Raw genomic sequence first — 18,452 nt, 5'->3', positions numbered from 1 at the left:
ATGTATCTAAAAAAATGTTTAGAATGAAAATTAGTACGTATCAAATACAAGTAAATCAATAAATAAAAAAAACTACGTAAAATCATCAGCTTGGAATGCCAAGCGATAAAGACAGGCTTCCTTAAAATGAGTACTCAGTGCCGGTAGATGTTTGATAGTTTTTATAATTGGACATACAAAAAAATCTGGATAAATGATGCGACAATATTGAAGCATTTTCCGTATTTGGCTTGGAAAAAATGCATTATTTTAAAATAATGAAAAATCAGTAGATTTTTAAAGGTCCAGAATGGTTTTTACGTAAAACTGATCGTCCGGTAAAAAATTGCATAATTATTGTAAATTAAAACTCATGTACCGAAAAATCGGTCATTTCTATAGATTCCTTGTCAAAAATATTACCGAACAAAGGAATTAAATCTTAGTGTGTATGTTTCATCGAAGCAAGCCATGACTGACCTAAAGGAACACTGCTTTGATGTTGCTAGACATGAATATTCATAAATTGCAGATCACCGGTAACTCAACGAGCGAGTGTTCTGCTACAAAAAGATACTCACATTGACGTTGGTCTCAGAAGAACGGTAAATTTTGCGTCATTGACTGTTATTCATTCTATTGGAATCCAATTCTCTGCACCGGAATTACGAGTGCTATCGACTTGAAAGAATACCCATACGAGTGGCAATGCAAGAAAAATCTTTTTTATTCCACCTAGTCATTTGATGATGTCTTACTGAGAATATAGAAATAGAAATAGTTTTGAACCAAAGTTAGAAGAGTTTTTGCAGCATCATTCTTAATGACGGTTTTAAAATTTGAAACCCATTTCTTTCTGTAGTTCCTGAATACCCGTTGTTTGTGAAAATCGGTAGAGCCATCTCGGAACAAAGTGATTGAGTTCCGTTTTGGAGAGTTTTGACCACTGATTCCGGTACTTCCGGAACCGACATTCCAATGTGAATATGTATAATTGTAAACTTGCCAGACCTGTAAACTGTTGGGCCGGCATTGCTTCTATAAGAACATCACTTCCAAAACAGTACTCTCGTCCCAAGTTTTCATAAAATGTCAGTCCGTCGTTTTGACATGCATAACTTCTCTGCTATGTTAGTATTCTATAAAAAAAAACAACAACACTTCCATGCCTATCTTGTTATTCGTCGTATCACTCATTTTTATCACAAAAAAAGACCATTGTCAACGTGTGTCGGGAAATTTTCCGGCCATGCTTCGGAGGTACTTTCTACATTCCCCCAAAGACGTTCAGCACAGTTGACAATAGGCAGCCGAGTAGTCGGTACACTCTAACACAAAGCTACTCAATCAAATGAGAGCCGAGTTGACAAATCCGCGCAGTGCCACCTGTCGTGAAAACTGTGACAACTTTTTCATCTAGTCCAAACTGCATAAATTCTCACTCAACCAACACGAAATTCTAACCAATGCCAATCTTTTGCCACCACAGGGAATTCTACTACATTCAAATGGAGAAGTACGCTCGTCAGGCGGTTAGCGAAGGAATGAAGAACGTGGATGACATCCATGTGAGCAACGACAGTGAAATCTACCGTGTTCTCAATCTGCACTACAATCGGAACAATCATATCGAGGTGAGTTCCCTTCCAGAGACCGTCAACGTCAGTCAACGAGGCTCGAATGGTTTTGCTATTCGCATCGCACTCCACTGGCCACGAGGTATACTCATTCATTTCTATTTTTTTTTTCTCCGCTTCCGCTCGGATGCGACACAGGTGCCCCAAAATTTCCGATATGTTATTGAACAGACACTGCGAGAGTTCTTCCGCGCGATACAGAGCGGGAAAGACACCGAACAGTCGTGGAAGAAATCGATTTACAAAATCATTTCTAGAATGGATGATCCTGTGCCGGAATATTTCAAGTCTCCAAACTTCCTGGAACAGTTGGAGTAAAAGCCTACAACAGTAACGAGATAGCAAAACAAACTTACACAGTCAGCGGCCAACCGGCTGCCAACACCAGAAACCTGCAAACACCGAATCAATAACCAAATTTACTGAGGGAAAAAGAGTAAATAATTAAAATTAAAAAGATAAAAAGTTACACTTTATTAATTATAAATTTAAAGCAAATTATACAAAATTGTTATCTAAACAAATTTAAAGCAAAAAAGAAATTTAATTTTAGAGAAAAAAAATAAGTAACACAAAGTATAGATATATTGTTTAACACGAACGAAAACACAACAAAACTAAACAAAGAACTAATAAGCGAAGCAAAACAAAACAAGAAGTAACAACATTTGTGGTTCCTATACTGTAGTGTGCTTGCGTCCAAGAAACAAAGCAACTGCAACAGAAAGTAAGAAACAAAACAAAAACAAGCGAAAAAAATCAAGTACTTATAGACGATATACTCGCGTTTAGGCCTTCATTTCCGAAAAAGTAAAAAAAAAATGGACAACCAAAATTTACCTAAAACATAGCAACAAAATTTCATCCCACTTCACAGGCATAACACAGCAACATAAAAACAAACCAAATCACGAATAGATTTAATGAAGTAAAAAGTGGAACAGAAACCTCAAAATTTAAGCTAAAACAAAGAAAAAAACAACTAAATTTAAACCCAAGAGTGTTTGACATCGTAAAACACACAAGGAAAAAACCTCAAGGAACAATGCGTATAAGCGGAACAATTTACGGATCACCCATTCGGAAGAGCGAGCAGTAGAAAAGAAAGGGAAGTATGAGCAATGTGATAGATAGAAAGAGATTGAGCGAATTAACACCAACCGTGAACTGGAAATTTTGGTTGCAGAAGGGATGCAAGAGCAAAAAAAAGTAAACTGTATTGCAACAAAAACCTATCGAGAGTTTTTGTAAACAAAATCAAACCCAACAAACCAATCGCAGGTGTGTGTGATCAGAAGTAGCAAACAACTGCATATGGTAAAAATGGATAAAAATATTGTAATTATTAAACCTCCCCTTTTGGGTCGTGGGCCACACGAGGGCAGGCGATTGCACCCACTCCCGGTTTTATTCTTGGTTCTTCTTAACTTAGACTGGTTGATTTTTTATCTTTTTGATTTTCAACTATCTTCTTTTTCCTAAACTAAGTTGCACCTAACTGATAGGTTCGATCGAGCAAATACTACTACGAAACAAAAAGAAAAAAAAAAACAAAACTAAGAGAGAATACATGTGTAAACATTTTGTTTTTGGAAGCAAAGTGCAGAAATTCATACTTTAGACTAGGAGATTTTCGGCATCCGGAAGGCCTCTCCGGTTCGTCGGGAATCCGGTCAAACACCAAAGAACGGTCTTCTGTCGCTGCGCAATAGCGTTACGTTCGAGCTGACGGGAAGGAAAAAAATATGACTGTTTTGTCTTGTATATACTACCACTATTTATTATTATTTGTCCAGATGTAATAAATTATTGTTTATTTTTATTGTATAAAATTATTATCTAAATTTTTAAAAATATGAACAGAAAGAAAAAAAAAAGTTATTTGATTCGTAGCGAGTTGAATTGTTTAGGTAGCAAAATTTGTTTTCCGTTTTTTCGGTACAACCATTTTGGCAACGTTAGGACGAAAATGGAGACGGTTCCAATGTTTGGCTATTTTCAGATTAGGTTCTAAAAGTTCATTCCTAGCTTAAAGTGCACTGTTTCGGCTCAAAGAAGAAAAAAAATTAAAATACAAAGTAACGCTACGGTAGAGAAGGGGAAGAGGGCTCACGACTCTCGGCAGCTCAAACGAAAAAAAAAAACGTTAGCCCATGCAGCAGATGATCGTACTTTTGCTGTACGCACCCGACGACGACGACGATGACGACGGAGAGGTTTTTCGTTCCAAAAGCGAACAAAAAATTAAACTAAATATCGAACGTTGTTGAAACAGACAAAATCAAGCAAAAAATTCTTTTGGCGAGGACGAAAAATTGTAGATAGCCGTGTCCGTAAAAAGTAAACTATTTTTACATTAACAAAAAAAAACAAGTATAATGTTAAGAAATATAAATTTAGACTTGAGGCGATGTTCTAGGAATGTACATTTTACGTGCTGTAACTTTGGAAGAATGTCATTATTTTACAATGCCGCAGTTGTATTGTTTACCAATTAAAATCACCATCTAATTATAATCAATCTTTGAAAACAATCGCAGGTCAGAGGAGGTCATTTTCATGCTTGAAGCATTCCGCTTTGATGTGGCGAGGATTTTTCGAAATTTTCAATCACACAACTTTTAGACAAATTACTAACGCTAGAAATTATTAACCAATAGTGCTATAAACAACTATGGCAACGAAAAATAAAATCCTTGCCGCATAGAAAGCAGCTTGCTTCGGGGAAAACCTAGTAAGACGTATAGATTTTCTTCTAAAAGTATCTGCATCATACCAAAGTTAATCAAAGGAAATTAAAACAATAAGTTTTCACTAGTCTATACTTTAACTGCAGGCGATTGTGATTCATTTTTTTTCTATAAAATACGCATCGTTGCATTTAGAATAGAGCATATTTTGGTTGTCAATCTACTGTCGACTTGAAATGAATAACGTATAACACGAGTATTTAGGGTGACGCAGGCGAGGAACGAATTCGTCTGTAATTGCTGGAACATCATCAAGACGAGAGAGGTACAAACTAGGTACTATTAGTGGTACGAGATAGCGTTATAGTGAGCCAACTATTCTCCTCCGAACTGTTTATTTCGATTTCGGACGAAAGAAAATGCCAGCAGAAATGGCTAATATATTCATACATGTTTTAAGGTGAGTTTCCTAGTCTTATATAATTCAGTTTACCGTTTCTGAAAGGAGGTAACACATTGCATCGTATTAAAATTAAAAAAAAAAAAACAAACATATTTTTGAAAGTATCAATCATTCTGTACGAAAAATAATTAATTTAAATTTTTGTAAAAATTAGTACACTAACCTATTCGGTAAGATTTTCAGCTTACTTAAACCAAAAATATGTATAACCGTTTATTTAATATGAAGTGAGGATATCAAGAAAAATGAGTTATTTTTGTAACTGAATTATGAATAACTATTATTATTGACATTAATGGAAAATGTACAAAAAATAATAAATTCTAATCGTATGAAAAGTTATCAATCAAAATTTTTATAATTTCCGAAAACTAATTGGCAAAACATCCGTTTTATTTTTTGTTGTTACGAAAAACCCTTTTTTGTTGAGTTGAATTCGTTTATTTCTATATCATGTTAGTTCCAGGCGTGGAACAAAAAAAAAAAAGAATGGAAGCAAAAGAGTCGGGGTCCTACAAAAAAAGCTTAATATAAATATTTATTATATCATGCCTTCAAAATTTTAACGACAATGTAACTGAAATTGTGATATTAAAAATATAGCTCCCGGACGGGCGGATGGCCGAGGAACCAGTCGCCTGGCCAGTCGAAAGTGTGAGCGCCCGCTCAGAGGTTCCTATAGATTTTAGACTTTACTAACTAACGCCTACTAGCGTGCGGATTCGGTTGTCCAGGGAGATACCCTTTTTTCCCTTAGAAACCACCGGAACCATGCGCCGTCCAAACACCGTGCTGTGATCGAGCGCCCCAATTTGCGCCGCCAAATATAGTAAAAAATAAAAGAAGAAAACGACACTTTCGACACCAGCCGGCCGGAAACCTTCGGAGCGTTCCTCGCGTGGACATCCGAGCCCGGAATGGAGAATAGTAAAAATTAAGGGAAATTAAATTTTTGGGAACTCAAATTAAAAAAAAAATAAAAACAGAAAAGTCTGAACTCACACAAAACTTTGGATATTTTTAGGCACGTGATATAAGATAAAGACAAAAAGAAAAGGCTTTCATTACTATCACACAAAATTTTACTGTTTGGATGTGTTTTGGTGGAAACAAGATTTGACAAAACTTTTGGAATCACGAGACAAGGCATTTTTCAGTTTGATTTTATTGTTGAATTGTTTGACGATACCGAGAATCTAGCGCCCATCTGTCAACGTATTTCGTTCCAAAGAAATCCCGATCCTGTACATCATCATCTTGACCAGTGTGCCGTACGGGAGTTTCGCAGGAAAAAAAACTGAACCGACAGCAAGTCACGTGAAAAACCTAGAACTCCTCGGAAGCTACGGTGCAGCGCTTCGAGATCCAGTGACCAAACAGCAAACACAAGCAGACATAAATGAAAATAGATAAGGCATTAGTTCATAAGCAACTCTCAACTTACAATTACAATATAAATGGTAGTGTTACATTATATTTCATTATTAAAACCAAAATATAACTTACTCTTATAATCAGTGTGTTTTAAACAATAGTATTGCAAGCAAACAAACAATAGCCTACTCACATCGTAAACAATAATCAACCGAACAGTAAAACAGAATTTCAATTGTACCACATCTCGGTCACTGGTTCCGAAGGAGTGTTGAATTTGGACGCTGCACCGTGGATCAAAGTTACCGGACAGGTCTCGGGACTCTGGGGGCAGAATAATTTACGGAAGCCGGTGAAAGTGACACGCGAACGTTTTTCTAACACAAGCACACACAAACAAACATTCACACATGCACACACACACATACATACATCCTGCCGACGGCCAAAGTTGGCCGTTCCATGGTTCCGTTGGTTCACTGACCCGCAGAGGATGCTTCGTTAGGGTGTTGGTAATTTCCGTTGCGTCGGAGCCAAACCGTTCGACCACTCGACCACCGGGACCCACGAACTTCTGCCAACACTGGTGTGCCCGGAGATAACCAAAAAAAAAACACTCCCGCCACCAATATTGGCGGAAGCAAAAGTTGTGGTATTCTGTGGTTTTGCGCGATTTTCATCACGGTCCACAACTTTACCGTTCCCTTATCCTACCATCAGGGCGTGGTCATCTCGGTGGACCACGTGGCGTACGAGACCTAGTTTTGGGTACCCTCTTAACTGACCGTCCTCGCCTTCGCCATGGTTCCACGCCATGGGCGGCCACACTTCGAACGGTCCCGCTGGTTTCCTTAGGAAAACGCATTCGCTAAGATCCCCGTCGTCCCGCTGTCCACTGTACCGAAGAAAAAAAACGAGTGCGCCCGTTTAAGTACAGTGGAATTACCAAAGATTATACGTGTGTTCCGGAGTGCAAACCGTGTCCGGGTCCATTTCGAGGGATGGTTATCCCGGATAAGCCAGTTGGTTCGACCTGCTACTTCAGGGACTGGTGGACAAAAAACAACCGATCGCGATTGGTGATGGTTCGATCTAGGTTATCAGATGGCGCTAATTTCCGTTTCTATTTGTTTGGAAAATGGATTTGTGTTTTTCGATTTTTTTTTATCTGTTCAAATACTCTATTACTATTTCTATTTTTTTGTTATTCAACCTCTGATTGGCATATGATTGGCGAACAATTGGCAACAATGGTAAGTGCTCAAAATTACTTCTCCATTTTCAGGAACAGTCGATCCAAAATTTCGGCGAAAATAAGTAAAACTTTTCCGATAGTTGAATCAGTCAATTTATTTTTTTTGTACAACCCTATTAACGTCATAAGAAAAATACAACACTTACGTTACGACTCGTTACCGTCAATGCATTTCGAACGGGTGCTCGCGAATTAAAGAGAGCATACTTAAAGGCGAATATGGCAGTGACGAATGGCCATGATGAAGCGAGCGTCAATTGGCGGTTAGGTCCGATCGAGAACGCATTAACGGTACTGGTTCGTATTCATGGCAAATGATAAACAACCTTGACACATCGATGTGATTTTCTTTTCGGTAAAGTAGATCAAAACTTTGAATAGTTGGCACCGAACGGTCAGCAGAAATCCTTACTCAAGTTCAATTAACGATACAATAAGCCCACGACAGCATTTAGTTCTAATTTATGCAGATGTAGAAAAATCCACAGTTACGTAAAAGTACCACAAACGAAAACAAACAGTTTTGCAAAAGAAGCACCCAAAATGTACACACAAGCTACTAAATTTAATGTTAATTCTCAGATGAAACAAAAAAACTATTTTAGGATTTCATTTCAATGGCTCACATTTATTTTAAGAGTGTGTTCAGTAAGTGCAATCTGATTAAATTCTAGATCGATTGCGATCCGTTACAACCACCAATAGAATGGAACTTAGTAATAGTTTTCAAACTCGGATAATATTTCATTGAATCGATCACCAGTTCATAATTATTTACAGCTACTAATCTCTTCCATTTAGGAAAAAATAACATCAAAATAATCCGATTTAAAACGAGCGAACGGTAAAACCACCGTCAAACGAAATGGAAGATTTCATTTGGATTGTGCTACATCCTACGTTAGAACGAGTTTTGGTATCAGAGAGCTGATACCTTTCAAAAATTAACACAAAATCGATCTACGAGTACTCAAGCGCAATGCTGAACCAACACTATTAGTCAATTCATCATTATTTTCTAGTTCCAATATAATCTTGAACGTAATAAAATTACAATTAGCGAAAGAAATGCGCTCAACCATCGTCAAGTATAAGAGATTAATTCCGGAAAAAAAACGCAATACAGTTTACAACATTCCAGAGATAATGATAGGAACAAATCACAATAAACAAATAGAACTAAACACACTTTGTTAAGCAATTATACAATCAAATGCGAAATACTGCGAAAGCACAATTACGTCTAGTGAACAAGTTTTGGACGTACAATGAACTCATTTCGAAGGAATGTTTGGCATACTTTTGACATTAATTTCTGCAGGACAAATTACATTTTTGGAAACAAGAAAGTTTGGTTCATTCTCGTCATTGTGTTTGTCAGGATAATAACAAAACAACAAAAAAAGATATCAACGAAACAACAGCTACAATAGAAATATAACCAAACAGGATTACCACAACCCCATGAAATAGGCTGAAAAGCTGGTGCAGCTTTTCAGTAACAGGAAACAAAAAACCAAAAATAAAAACAAACGGACTCGACTAAAGAGATTCAACTTCACTTAAAACGAACTCAGGGAATAATGATACAACCATTCGATATTTTCATATACTACCGAGCAACAACTGTTTTCAGTTTGACACAGATTTAAATAGCAAGTAAATACTAATGTTTAATTATCGTAACGATCTCAAATTCAAGTAAAATAGAATAACACATATATAATCAGTATTTGTATTTACAGTAAATATCAAAACATCATTGTATAAAAGAATCGAACATATTCCTCTCCCCCCCAAACCCAAATCTACACAACCAATAGATAAATACAATAAACAAAACCATCATCACACGTTAGAATTGTTGAAAAACTGGAAGCACCAGTGATAGGACAAAATTCCATGAAACTAACTGAAATCAAACTTTTTTCTAACTTTCTAACCAAGACGTACGCAATCAACATGCACAATGCCAACCAGCATAAAATGGAAAAACTAAACTGCGTTCAGAAATCAACAGATCGAACACGAATGTAACAGAACAAAACGAAAAAAAACATCACCACAAATCAGAAAGTTGGAAAAGTGGAGAAAACTTTTCTTTCTATAATTTACCTTTAGTTTTCTTAATACAGTGAAAAATTGCAAGCAGCTGCTTGAACCAGAGGAAAATGGTGAAAAAATATCTCCCTGCCGTGTGCACGAGCGGAGGAGAAAGCTGCTTGAATCTCCAGCAGGATTCAAAACACAGGAAAAGAATGAAAATATGGATATCAAATAAGATAAATAGGGAACCATACTATGGAGATCAGAAAGCGAAAAAAAAAAACAGACAAATTGATTTGATACTATTGTCCAAAGTAATGAAACAAAATTAAATGAACTAATCGGCGAGAGAAATATTGGGAGCCAAATTGGAAAACATTCCGAATGGTCGTTCTCTGTGACGACACAGGTGAGAATCGGAAATTGGTAAATCAAAATCAAACACCCATCATTACGAAATTTGTTGATTCTGGCAAAAAAAAAACGAAAACATCGATCGGCAGAAAACGTAAACAAAATTTTCCAAATTACTTTATTTGGACCAAATACAATACAACATCATAAGAGCTCAGCAAAAAAAAAATCAAACAGTAATAATTTGGTGAATTTTTTGAGAGAAAGAAAAAAATGAATAACACTAAACAAATATTCAAATTAAATATTGTAATGAGAAAAAAACTTAAAAAAAAAACAAAAAAAAATCTGTATAAATTTTTCAAAATATTTAAAGTGGTATTTTTATAATTCCAAATATCGATTGTTTATCAATTAAATTCTATTTTATTCGTTCTAATATGTAAGTTGAAATGAAAAAAATTATCGAAAAAATTGTAATATTAAAAATCTCCGCGACCGAGCAATCGTCGACAATGGACTGAAACGTCACAACGTGCAAACCGGCGTGTGCGCCCCCGGGGGACACCCGTTAGGCGCTCGATCCACCCATTTCCGGATGATTCGCCGATGCCGAAAGGGTACCGGGGTCGAGGTCCGAGTGATTGGCACTACTACTGGAAACAGATTCGCTCCCCACCCGGTCCCGCATTCGATTGGCGATGAGCGGAAATAATGCTGGGGAAACAGGAAGCGGACCACCCCGGGTTCGGTGCGGTACGCGCAATCGGTGCAAGTTCGCTGCGTTCATTCTAGCAGGCCAGATGATGAACCTCAGTGCACCTCGACTTCTGGGGTGTATCCAGAGGTGTTCGATTCCGGCGTGTCCGCGATTGATCGGTACGCACCCCATACACTTATACATTTAATGCAAGAAAATAAATTTAAATACAACCTCAAATTATAACAACCAAAATCTGATCACAAAAATTAACACAAGAATGAAGAACAAATTCAAAACCAATCAAAGAGAAGATCGCGTAACGATCGTTTCTTGGATTCATGAAAAATAATTATTTTTCGAAATGAAACGAAACAAATCTTAAGAAAATCGTTCGGCGAATCACTTTTCAAACAGTCTGGCTAATGAAACAAAAACAAAAACATCACAACGAGGACATCTAGAATGGGTTACGATAAGCAACCCAACAAAAATCCAGCATTTTTGACGCAAAATGATGAAAATCAAAATAAAATATAAGAATTTTATGTTAAGTTTAAGGACAAGATAAACCGGATCAATACATAAAATCTGATCATAAGTTTGTTAGATATGAGTTTCCTTACGAACAGTAAATATGAATTAGGGAGATTCATTTTTTTGCCGATGTCAAACACGTCCATCGGTTTGACGCAGGTATTATCATTCTTAGTCATCTGAAGACTTTAATTACAACTTTACTGAACCTGTTTTGTTTCCCTACAATAGAATTTTATACAGATTGCTGAGCAGATTTATAACGGTGACTAGTTCCTCTGAACTGAAAATTTAACCTCCGGCAAACATGATCTAAAATTGGAATAATTCGGCTCAATCATCACCGAGGAATGCATCGATAAATCTGCTCAGGGCATATAAAATGAACTGGAATAATTTTTCATCATTTAACAGATAGCAAATTTTTCATTTCCAATTGTGTAACCATCCTTAGTTTAAGCAACAAATAAAAAAAACATACACATAACAAATAACAGTCACGCATCAGAAATTTTCGAAAATTTCACAGTGTTTACCAAACTGCTCTCGAGACACAAACAAAAAATGTATAACTTTATCCAGGAAAAAAATTCCAAATTTGTTGATATAAATAACATCTAGCAAACAATTATCAGCGATACAACAACAACAACAACAACATCAACAATAATAACAACAAACATCAAATCTAATCACGGATGGAATGAAGAATACACACATCTCAGGTCAGGATTGACGCCGGCAACACCTAGTAGAAGAAGAATTATATAACAGTAATAATCGAACAATTTTCACTTCTATTTTTTGCAATAGTAAAAAATATATTCTCATTCGTCTCACAGCACCCCTCAGCTGGAGTTACTGGATGGCAATATATGGAATAATGTTTTTAGTTTGCAATAGAAACCGGAAATTACGGCTGGGCCTATTGGTCAGACAGGTTCGCCTACTGCTGTCCACAGTAACCAACCCGACTGAACCGTGGCCGATAGTTTTGGTCGTATGTTTTAATGACAATACAAAATGACATTTTTATTTCTCATAATTTTTCACTCAAAACCAACAACAACAACAACAACAGCAACAAACAAAAGCAGCAACAATTGTAACAACATCCTACAACAGCATCAATTCAAGGAATTAAAATTTGGGATGGCAAACAACAGCTCGCCGAATGAAAAATTATTACAAAATTGACAAGAACTTTCAACAGAAGAAAACAACAACAACAACCAATACGGATTCATAAAGACGATGAAAGTTTTCAACGTTTTTCCATTTAATTTGCAATAGACATAACCCAACTGAACGGAGTGATGTTACTATTCGAAGCGGTCCTGGAATCCAGATCATGAATCTGTCCCCGCCTCACGCTCTCCAACCGACAACAAAATAAAGTTATTCCCTCCATAGCAGCGGCGTAAACAAGCAGGTTAATTTTCCCCATTTGTCGAGCTGAACAAGCTTCAGGAGCGAATCAGCGGTTGAATGGAAATTTTGTAATTATTGTAAACAAACTGTACATAGATCTCTTCAACCGGAATGCTCGAAGCCATCCCCGGTAATTCCCCGTGCAGGACCAATCACTGTTTAGTAATATCACTCTTAGTGAAAAACTACACAAATAAAGCAAAAAAAACTGAAATAAACCGGAATAATTTAAAGTACAACACAACCATTTTTTAATAATAATATATTAAACTAACAGAAGAAAACAATAGTAATTAATGAAACAAGATGATATATTTATATTTTTATACAAATCTTATTACAGACAAAATCATGCAACCATAAAATCAGTATTTAAGCGAAAACGAAAAGCGAGAATACTACAAAACGAAACCAAATTTAAGCAAACAGGTACGAAACTAGAAAATAAACCCAGAACATCGGAGAAAGATATAGAGAGAGAGAACAGTAATGATTGAGCAAGAACAAACACACACAGATATATAGTCGTTTATATATTGAAAATCTTAATCCGTAAATTTACCATTAAGCATCCTTATTTGATACATTTTTCTTTTCCAAAACAAAAACAAAGCAAGAGACAACATAATGAAAAAAATAGAAATATGCGCGAACACTGACGACGAATCAACAAATTCCCGCTTACGAACAAGTTAAGCAACAACCCAAGCAAGAAAAAATCAGCAAAACTGAAACCTTAAAAAAAACAAAGCAAAAAAAATGGCAACACGTAAATCCACTTCTTAAAACCAAGAGGAAACACTCAGCAGACTGTTAAAAATGTGATCAGATATATATTATATATACTAATACAGTAATTTATTAGACAAAAAAAAGTATATTCAATGAGGTAAAATGCATTAAACAACTCACATTGTAGGAGTAAACACAAAAATAAAAAAGACACAAGTGTGAATGTCAAGAAAGCAGAAGAGTAAAACATAAGCTACATATTCATTAAGGTGAATCTTTAAGCGTAAAGAAAGAAGCTGAATGAATATAAACACAAACGTATATTTTACTTTTTCTTGTTCTTCTTTTTTTACAAATATTTGCGAATATTCGCTGTTTAATATTGAAATTTTATATACAAAATGTTTTTATATATACACCAAATTACGGAAGCGCACGCAGAAACAAGAAAACAAAGGTAAAAAACTCTAAGTGAAAGCTAGCGAACTAAGACGAAAATAAAAAGCAAATATTTATACCGTAAACGAGTAAATAGAAGAGTACACAGGACAACAGATCCGAGACGAATATATATATTTATACAACAAAGCATATAAGTTTACACATAAATAGCGCAATAGTGAAAAATTGTTAAAAAATACGAAAATTTTGTATTTCGGATATCGATTGCTGTTGATTAGTCGATCGGTATCAATTGGTTTGACACTTAAAGATAGTAAAATTCCAAAAGTTAAAAAAAAACTGTCAAGTTACAAATCGCAGCCACAGGTCCGGAATACAACATTTTCCTATTATACAAAAAAAACCAAACCGGATTTAGTTCACATTGCATCAGTTCATTTGAAATAGTCTCTGTACGTTTACCTTGGCGACCGAGTCTGACTCGGTTCTTTAGATTCGTGACAGCAATTATGCGAAGGACGGCTATATTCGAAAGGTGTCAACCGATATTCTCGGCACTGATTGGCATGTGGTCCTGACTTGGCCACCACGGAACCGTTAGTGCGGTTTCGTGGTGGCCAAAATAATGAGGATCCCATTTCCATGCGTATTTTTCATGTTGGTACGAGTAACCTTTGAACGTTGTTTACCTCACTATCATTACAATATTCGAATTCTGTCATTCCTTCTTGGTAGCATAAATCTTCAAATGTCTTCAGACAGTGCTGAAAAAGTCTGTGAATTTGAAAAACATCTGCGCACTTCAAGTTCCCTATAAAGTATGTTGAACGAAATCGGTGTAGCATGCAGAAAAAATATAAACTCCGCCGATTTTAAGTCTATAGTTTGAGACGAATATCTGCGAAAAAAACAGCTTTCAGAAGTCTGTTTGGTTTTTGGAATCTGCAGATTTTCTGTCAAATCTGCAGATCTGGCATCTCTGCTGCATACTTGAAATATTTCTAAAAACTTATCTGTGACTGCAGCGCCGCCCAAGCGGCAAGCATGGATACTGATACTGACTCCCAGTTTAACAATATCGTTCTAAACTGCTTAACACAAGACTGAACGGCTTTGAAACACTTTTGTTAAAAGTTTCACTGGACTGCCTTGCGGATATTCGCCATGAAAAAACCTGGTAAAGTGTTTTACATTTGTTCAAATTTAGTTCAATACACATTCCGTGATCAATTCATTAGATGTTACGTTTGATCGACGCAGTCCATATGCGAGAATTCACTGAACAAGAACTCAGTATTCAACAAAAGTTCAACGATTTTAAAACACTTAGGCAAGTTTCAAATATTCTTTCAAAATTTGATAACCTTCCTTATACTGTTTTTTGAAGAAAAAAACACGTTGAAATTTCTGGATTTTGAAGTGTAAAAAGTATCGTTCAGCTTCCAAATTTATACACCTTCATTCAAGTTTTCGTGATCTCTACGTAAATAAAACATTAGGCAACTATAATTGAGATTCGCTTATTGTATTCTTTAAAATATGATTTAAATTCACTTTTCTTCGTTTCCTCTCGAGAGACTTTTGCTTGGGAAAAATTTCAATTGAAGAATAACATTAGATTGAATTATAATTGTTATACGGTAAAAAAAACCTTTCTAATAAGAAAATTTCAATCAATCTTGAATCTTCTACTTTTCTAATCTGCATTGCTGTTACCTAATGTTTGAGAAAAACAATTTAAAAATATCGATCGTTCAATTAAGGCATGTATTCTTTTCGAATTCTGTTGATTCAATTGCCATTTTACACTCAGATTCCCTAATTCGAAGATTTACAAAACGTCAGTTACTCGAACTAAACCAAACCATAAGCAATTGCCATAAGAAGCGTGTTCAAATATGCTTTCGTACTACATAAGTGCCCCATGCTTGAATATGTCCTCCCAAAATAGTTGCTTGTTTCGATTATCCCACGAAGAGCAACGGAATTGCCAGTAAACGTACAGCATAAACAGGGATTTTAACACATAATTTTTGAACGTGAACCAAAACCAACACAATCTTAAGCCAGCAGATTCCAGCACTCACGTATTTCCCGTAGGAAAGTGTTGAAATTGTGATACCAAAACCACTAGGATAGTGATGAATTCTTACAGCTCTCTATCATCGAGGAAGGATGCTGGAGGAACGCATAACCAGGTGCACAATAGAATACAAATTCGATTAACACAACAAATTATTCAGTTCCATTTTCCTAACTACAACTTTTACCTTGTTTGTCGCGAAATGAAGAATAACAACGGACCAAAGTTCGCAAATTACCACAGAACTTGTCTACCAATCCGAAATCATTGACAGGAGTTAACCCACTTCGGACGCAGGATCAATCTACCGAAACCTTGATATGACCAGCTACGAGGGGAGTTCAAAGTGCAATCAGGTTGCCGTACCGTAGAAGATCGGAACCGGTTGGCAAACAATATCAGCCCTTTTCTTGTCTCTGCAGCACACACGCACATTGGCACATCTCGAACAGTGTTGGCGATATCCGTCGTGCGTCGTGCTATAGATCGAAACAGGGAAGTAATTGGTGTTTTACGCGCAATTCTACCAAGATCCACACTACAGAGAAGTTTACCATGGATTCTTACAAAAAATAAAACAAAGCAAAAATCGGAGTTCCACGTGCGAAAACAGAAACAAAACACTTCATTGGTAGTTTCAGCGTGAAACAGGAGAATTTAAAACGTGAATGATAAAATTTAATATTCGGCGATATTCTGCTCATTGGCGGTGACAGGCAGTATGAATCGAGGTTTGAATGGTTGACTAATTTTAACGAAATTCTCCTTGCAAAGTTTGATAGCGTAATTTTTTCCCAAAGGATCCTCCCAATGCCTGTATTGGAAAAGTAACTTACTCCAAAACCGAAGGGGTTCAAACCATTTGTACCAATTCAGTTCATAGTTTAAAAGTACCTTTAGACTCTAAAACGAGTTTTCTTTTAAGAGAAACTTGTTCATGACGAAAAAAAATATTTGAAGATACTTATTGTTCAAATGGTCGTTTTTTTTGTAACTTATTACTACCATTCTGTGGTATAATGTTTGAAGTCTATTCATTTGAAAAGCAAATCTGTTTCCTGAAAAAAATTGCAAACATGAGAAATTCAAGTTTGGAAAACAATCTTAGCAATAACTTGCAGGATATTTAGGATATTTAATTAACTCAGTTACGGGTTTAAAAACAATGTGTTTAGACATGGCTTCTAAAACACTCATTTAGATACGTAGAACTTTGGCTTAAGATAAAAAGAATTGAATCAGCATGCATCAAAATAAAATAAATTTTCTAATATAAGTCATTTATAGACATTCACGGATGCATCGTTTGATCAATCGATTTTTTAATTCATACAATTCGAAATTATTTTTGAAATTCTTATGGGTTCTAAATTGTGCTACAATAATTGAGGTAATATTGTCCTCTCCATGGTAAATTGAATGTGTGACAGTTCGAAATGTTCACCGGAATTTTAGAAAATCAGCAAACTGTCGTTTCATCATATTTGGTGAGGAGATTTGACACATAAATTTTCTTCGCAAAAAAGTCGACCGATGATTTAAAACTCTGAACACTGATCTCAGTGTTCAAGCGAAAGGTATTGTCGCTGCAGCACTAATCTGCAATTCGCTGGACAGTCCAGCGCAGCGACGTTGCCGAGCGACGTCAGTTGAACTGCCATTTCTTATACATCAACTGATAGAATCATGTTACTTTATACATATTTTGTTGTCTTGTTTATGAACCACGTGCTTCAACATAAATAAATACATTGTCTTGTCTCCACTATCGAAACACATAACGATGGAATATTACTTTCTGAATGCGCTTAAAGTTGATAATGTATGTTTGGAAACCAATGGGTTTGACACCGAACGTTACAAGGGAGTAAATTTTCGTACAATTATGAATGATTAATATATTGCATGACAGTCTACATACCATTGGTGCACAGTGAACTTCGCTGGAGCAACATAATCAGGCGAGAGAGACGTCGCTTCCGATTTTTATCTGCATGCAATGCCAGTTTTTTGCGACTGCTGCGCCGCACTCTTGACAAGCACAGGTACTGTAAACATAGTGGCGGAATCAATCTGCGCTGACATCAGCGCTGCCAACTATACCGATTTCTCGGTATTTATACCGATTTTTGGACTCGATACAGGAATACAGATATGCTCTCTCAAAATACCGATATTTCAATTTTCATACAGATAAATACCGATTTTCAGTTTTTGTGTTGGATTCCATAGGGGCAAACCAGGTCGAGCGACCTTTTTTTTTTTTTTTGGTCGCAAAATCAGTTTTCGCACTAAATTGATGTTTGATTTTTCGAGAAAGATATTGTACAGATAGTTTTTTTCGCCAAATACAGATTTTTGGAAAAAACAGTTGACAGCACTGGCTGACATGCAGTAGACCCTGTCAGCTTGCTCAGTTAACTCGTCTGGAATTTGATTCAGAATTCAGTATGATTTCCAAATGGAATCGCAACAACCGATTCCGAATCGATCCGAGTCGGAATCGGTTGTTGCATCTGATTCGAAATCCATTTGAAAATCATACTGAACTCCGAATCAAATTCCAGGCGAGTTGATTGGGATGGAGTCTGTATCACAGGTTACACATTAGATATTTGTGAATCTTGTGATATGCTGACAGATATTTTTCACAGATTCTTATTTTGTTTTTTGAGCATCACAGATGAAAGAAAATTGTTTTACTTGGAAACTCAAGAGGTTGCTAACTCTGTACCTCACCTAAATGATGAATTTTGTCAACTACGACAT

The 18,452-nt window shown here is 36.1% G+C and overlaps 1 protein-coding gene across 4 annotated transcripts in view; it reads left to right on the top strand.

Moving 5' to 3' along the window:
• LOC131440151 (homeobox protein prospero) overlaps nt 1-18,452 on the top strand; it is a 281,565-nt gene that overhangs the window by 241,873 nt on the left and 21,240 nt on the right. For all 4 annotated transcript variants that reach the window (XM_058611197.1, XM_058611196.1, XM_058611198.1 and 1 more), the window contains 2 exons: nt 1,469-1,613; nt 1,755-18,452. The exon at nt 1,755-18,452 is cut by the window's right edge and continues 21,240 nt beyond it. In XM_058611197.1, coding sequence (XP_058467180.1) covers nt 1,469-1,613; nt 1,755-1,934 — 325 coding nt within the window. In that variant the 3' untranslated portion in view covers nt 1,935-18,452. The remainder of the gene's footprint in view (nt 1-1,468; nt 1,614-1,754) is intronic.

This window comes from Malaya genurostris, chromosome 1 (assembly GCF_030247185.1).
Source record: "Malaya genurostris strain Urasoe2022 chromosome 1, Malgen_1.1, whole genome shotgun sequence".
Classification (NCBI taxonomy): domain Eukaryota; kingdom Metazoa; phylum Arthropoda; class Insecta; order Diptera; family Culicidae; genus Malaya; species Malaya genurostris.
This window is presented reverse-complemented; position numbering and strand designations above follow the sequence as displayed.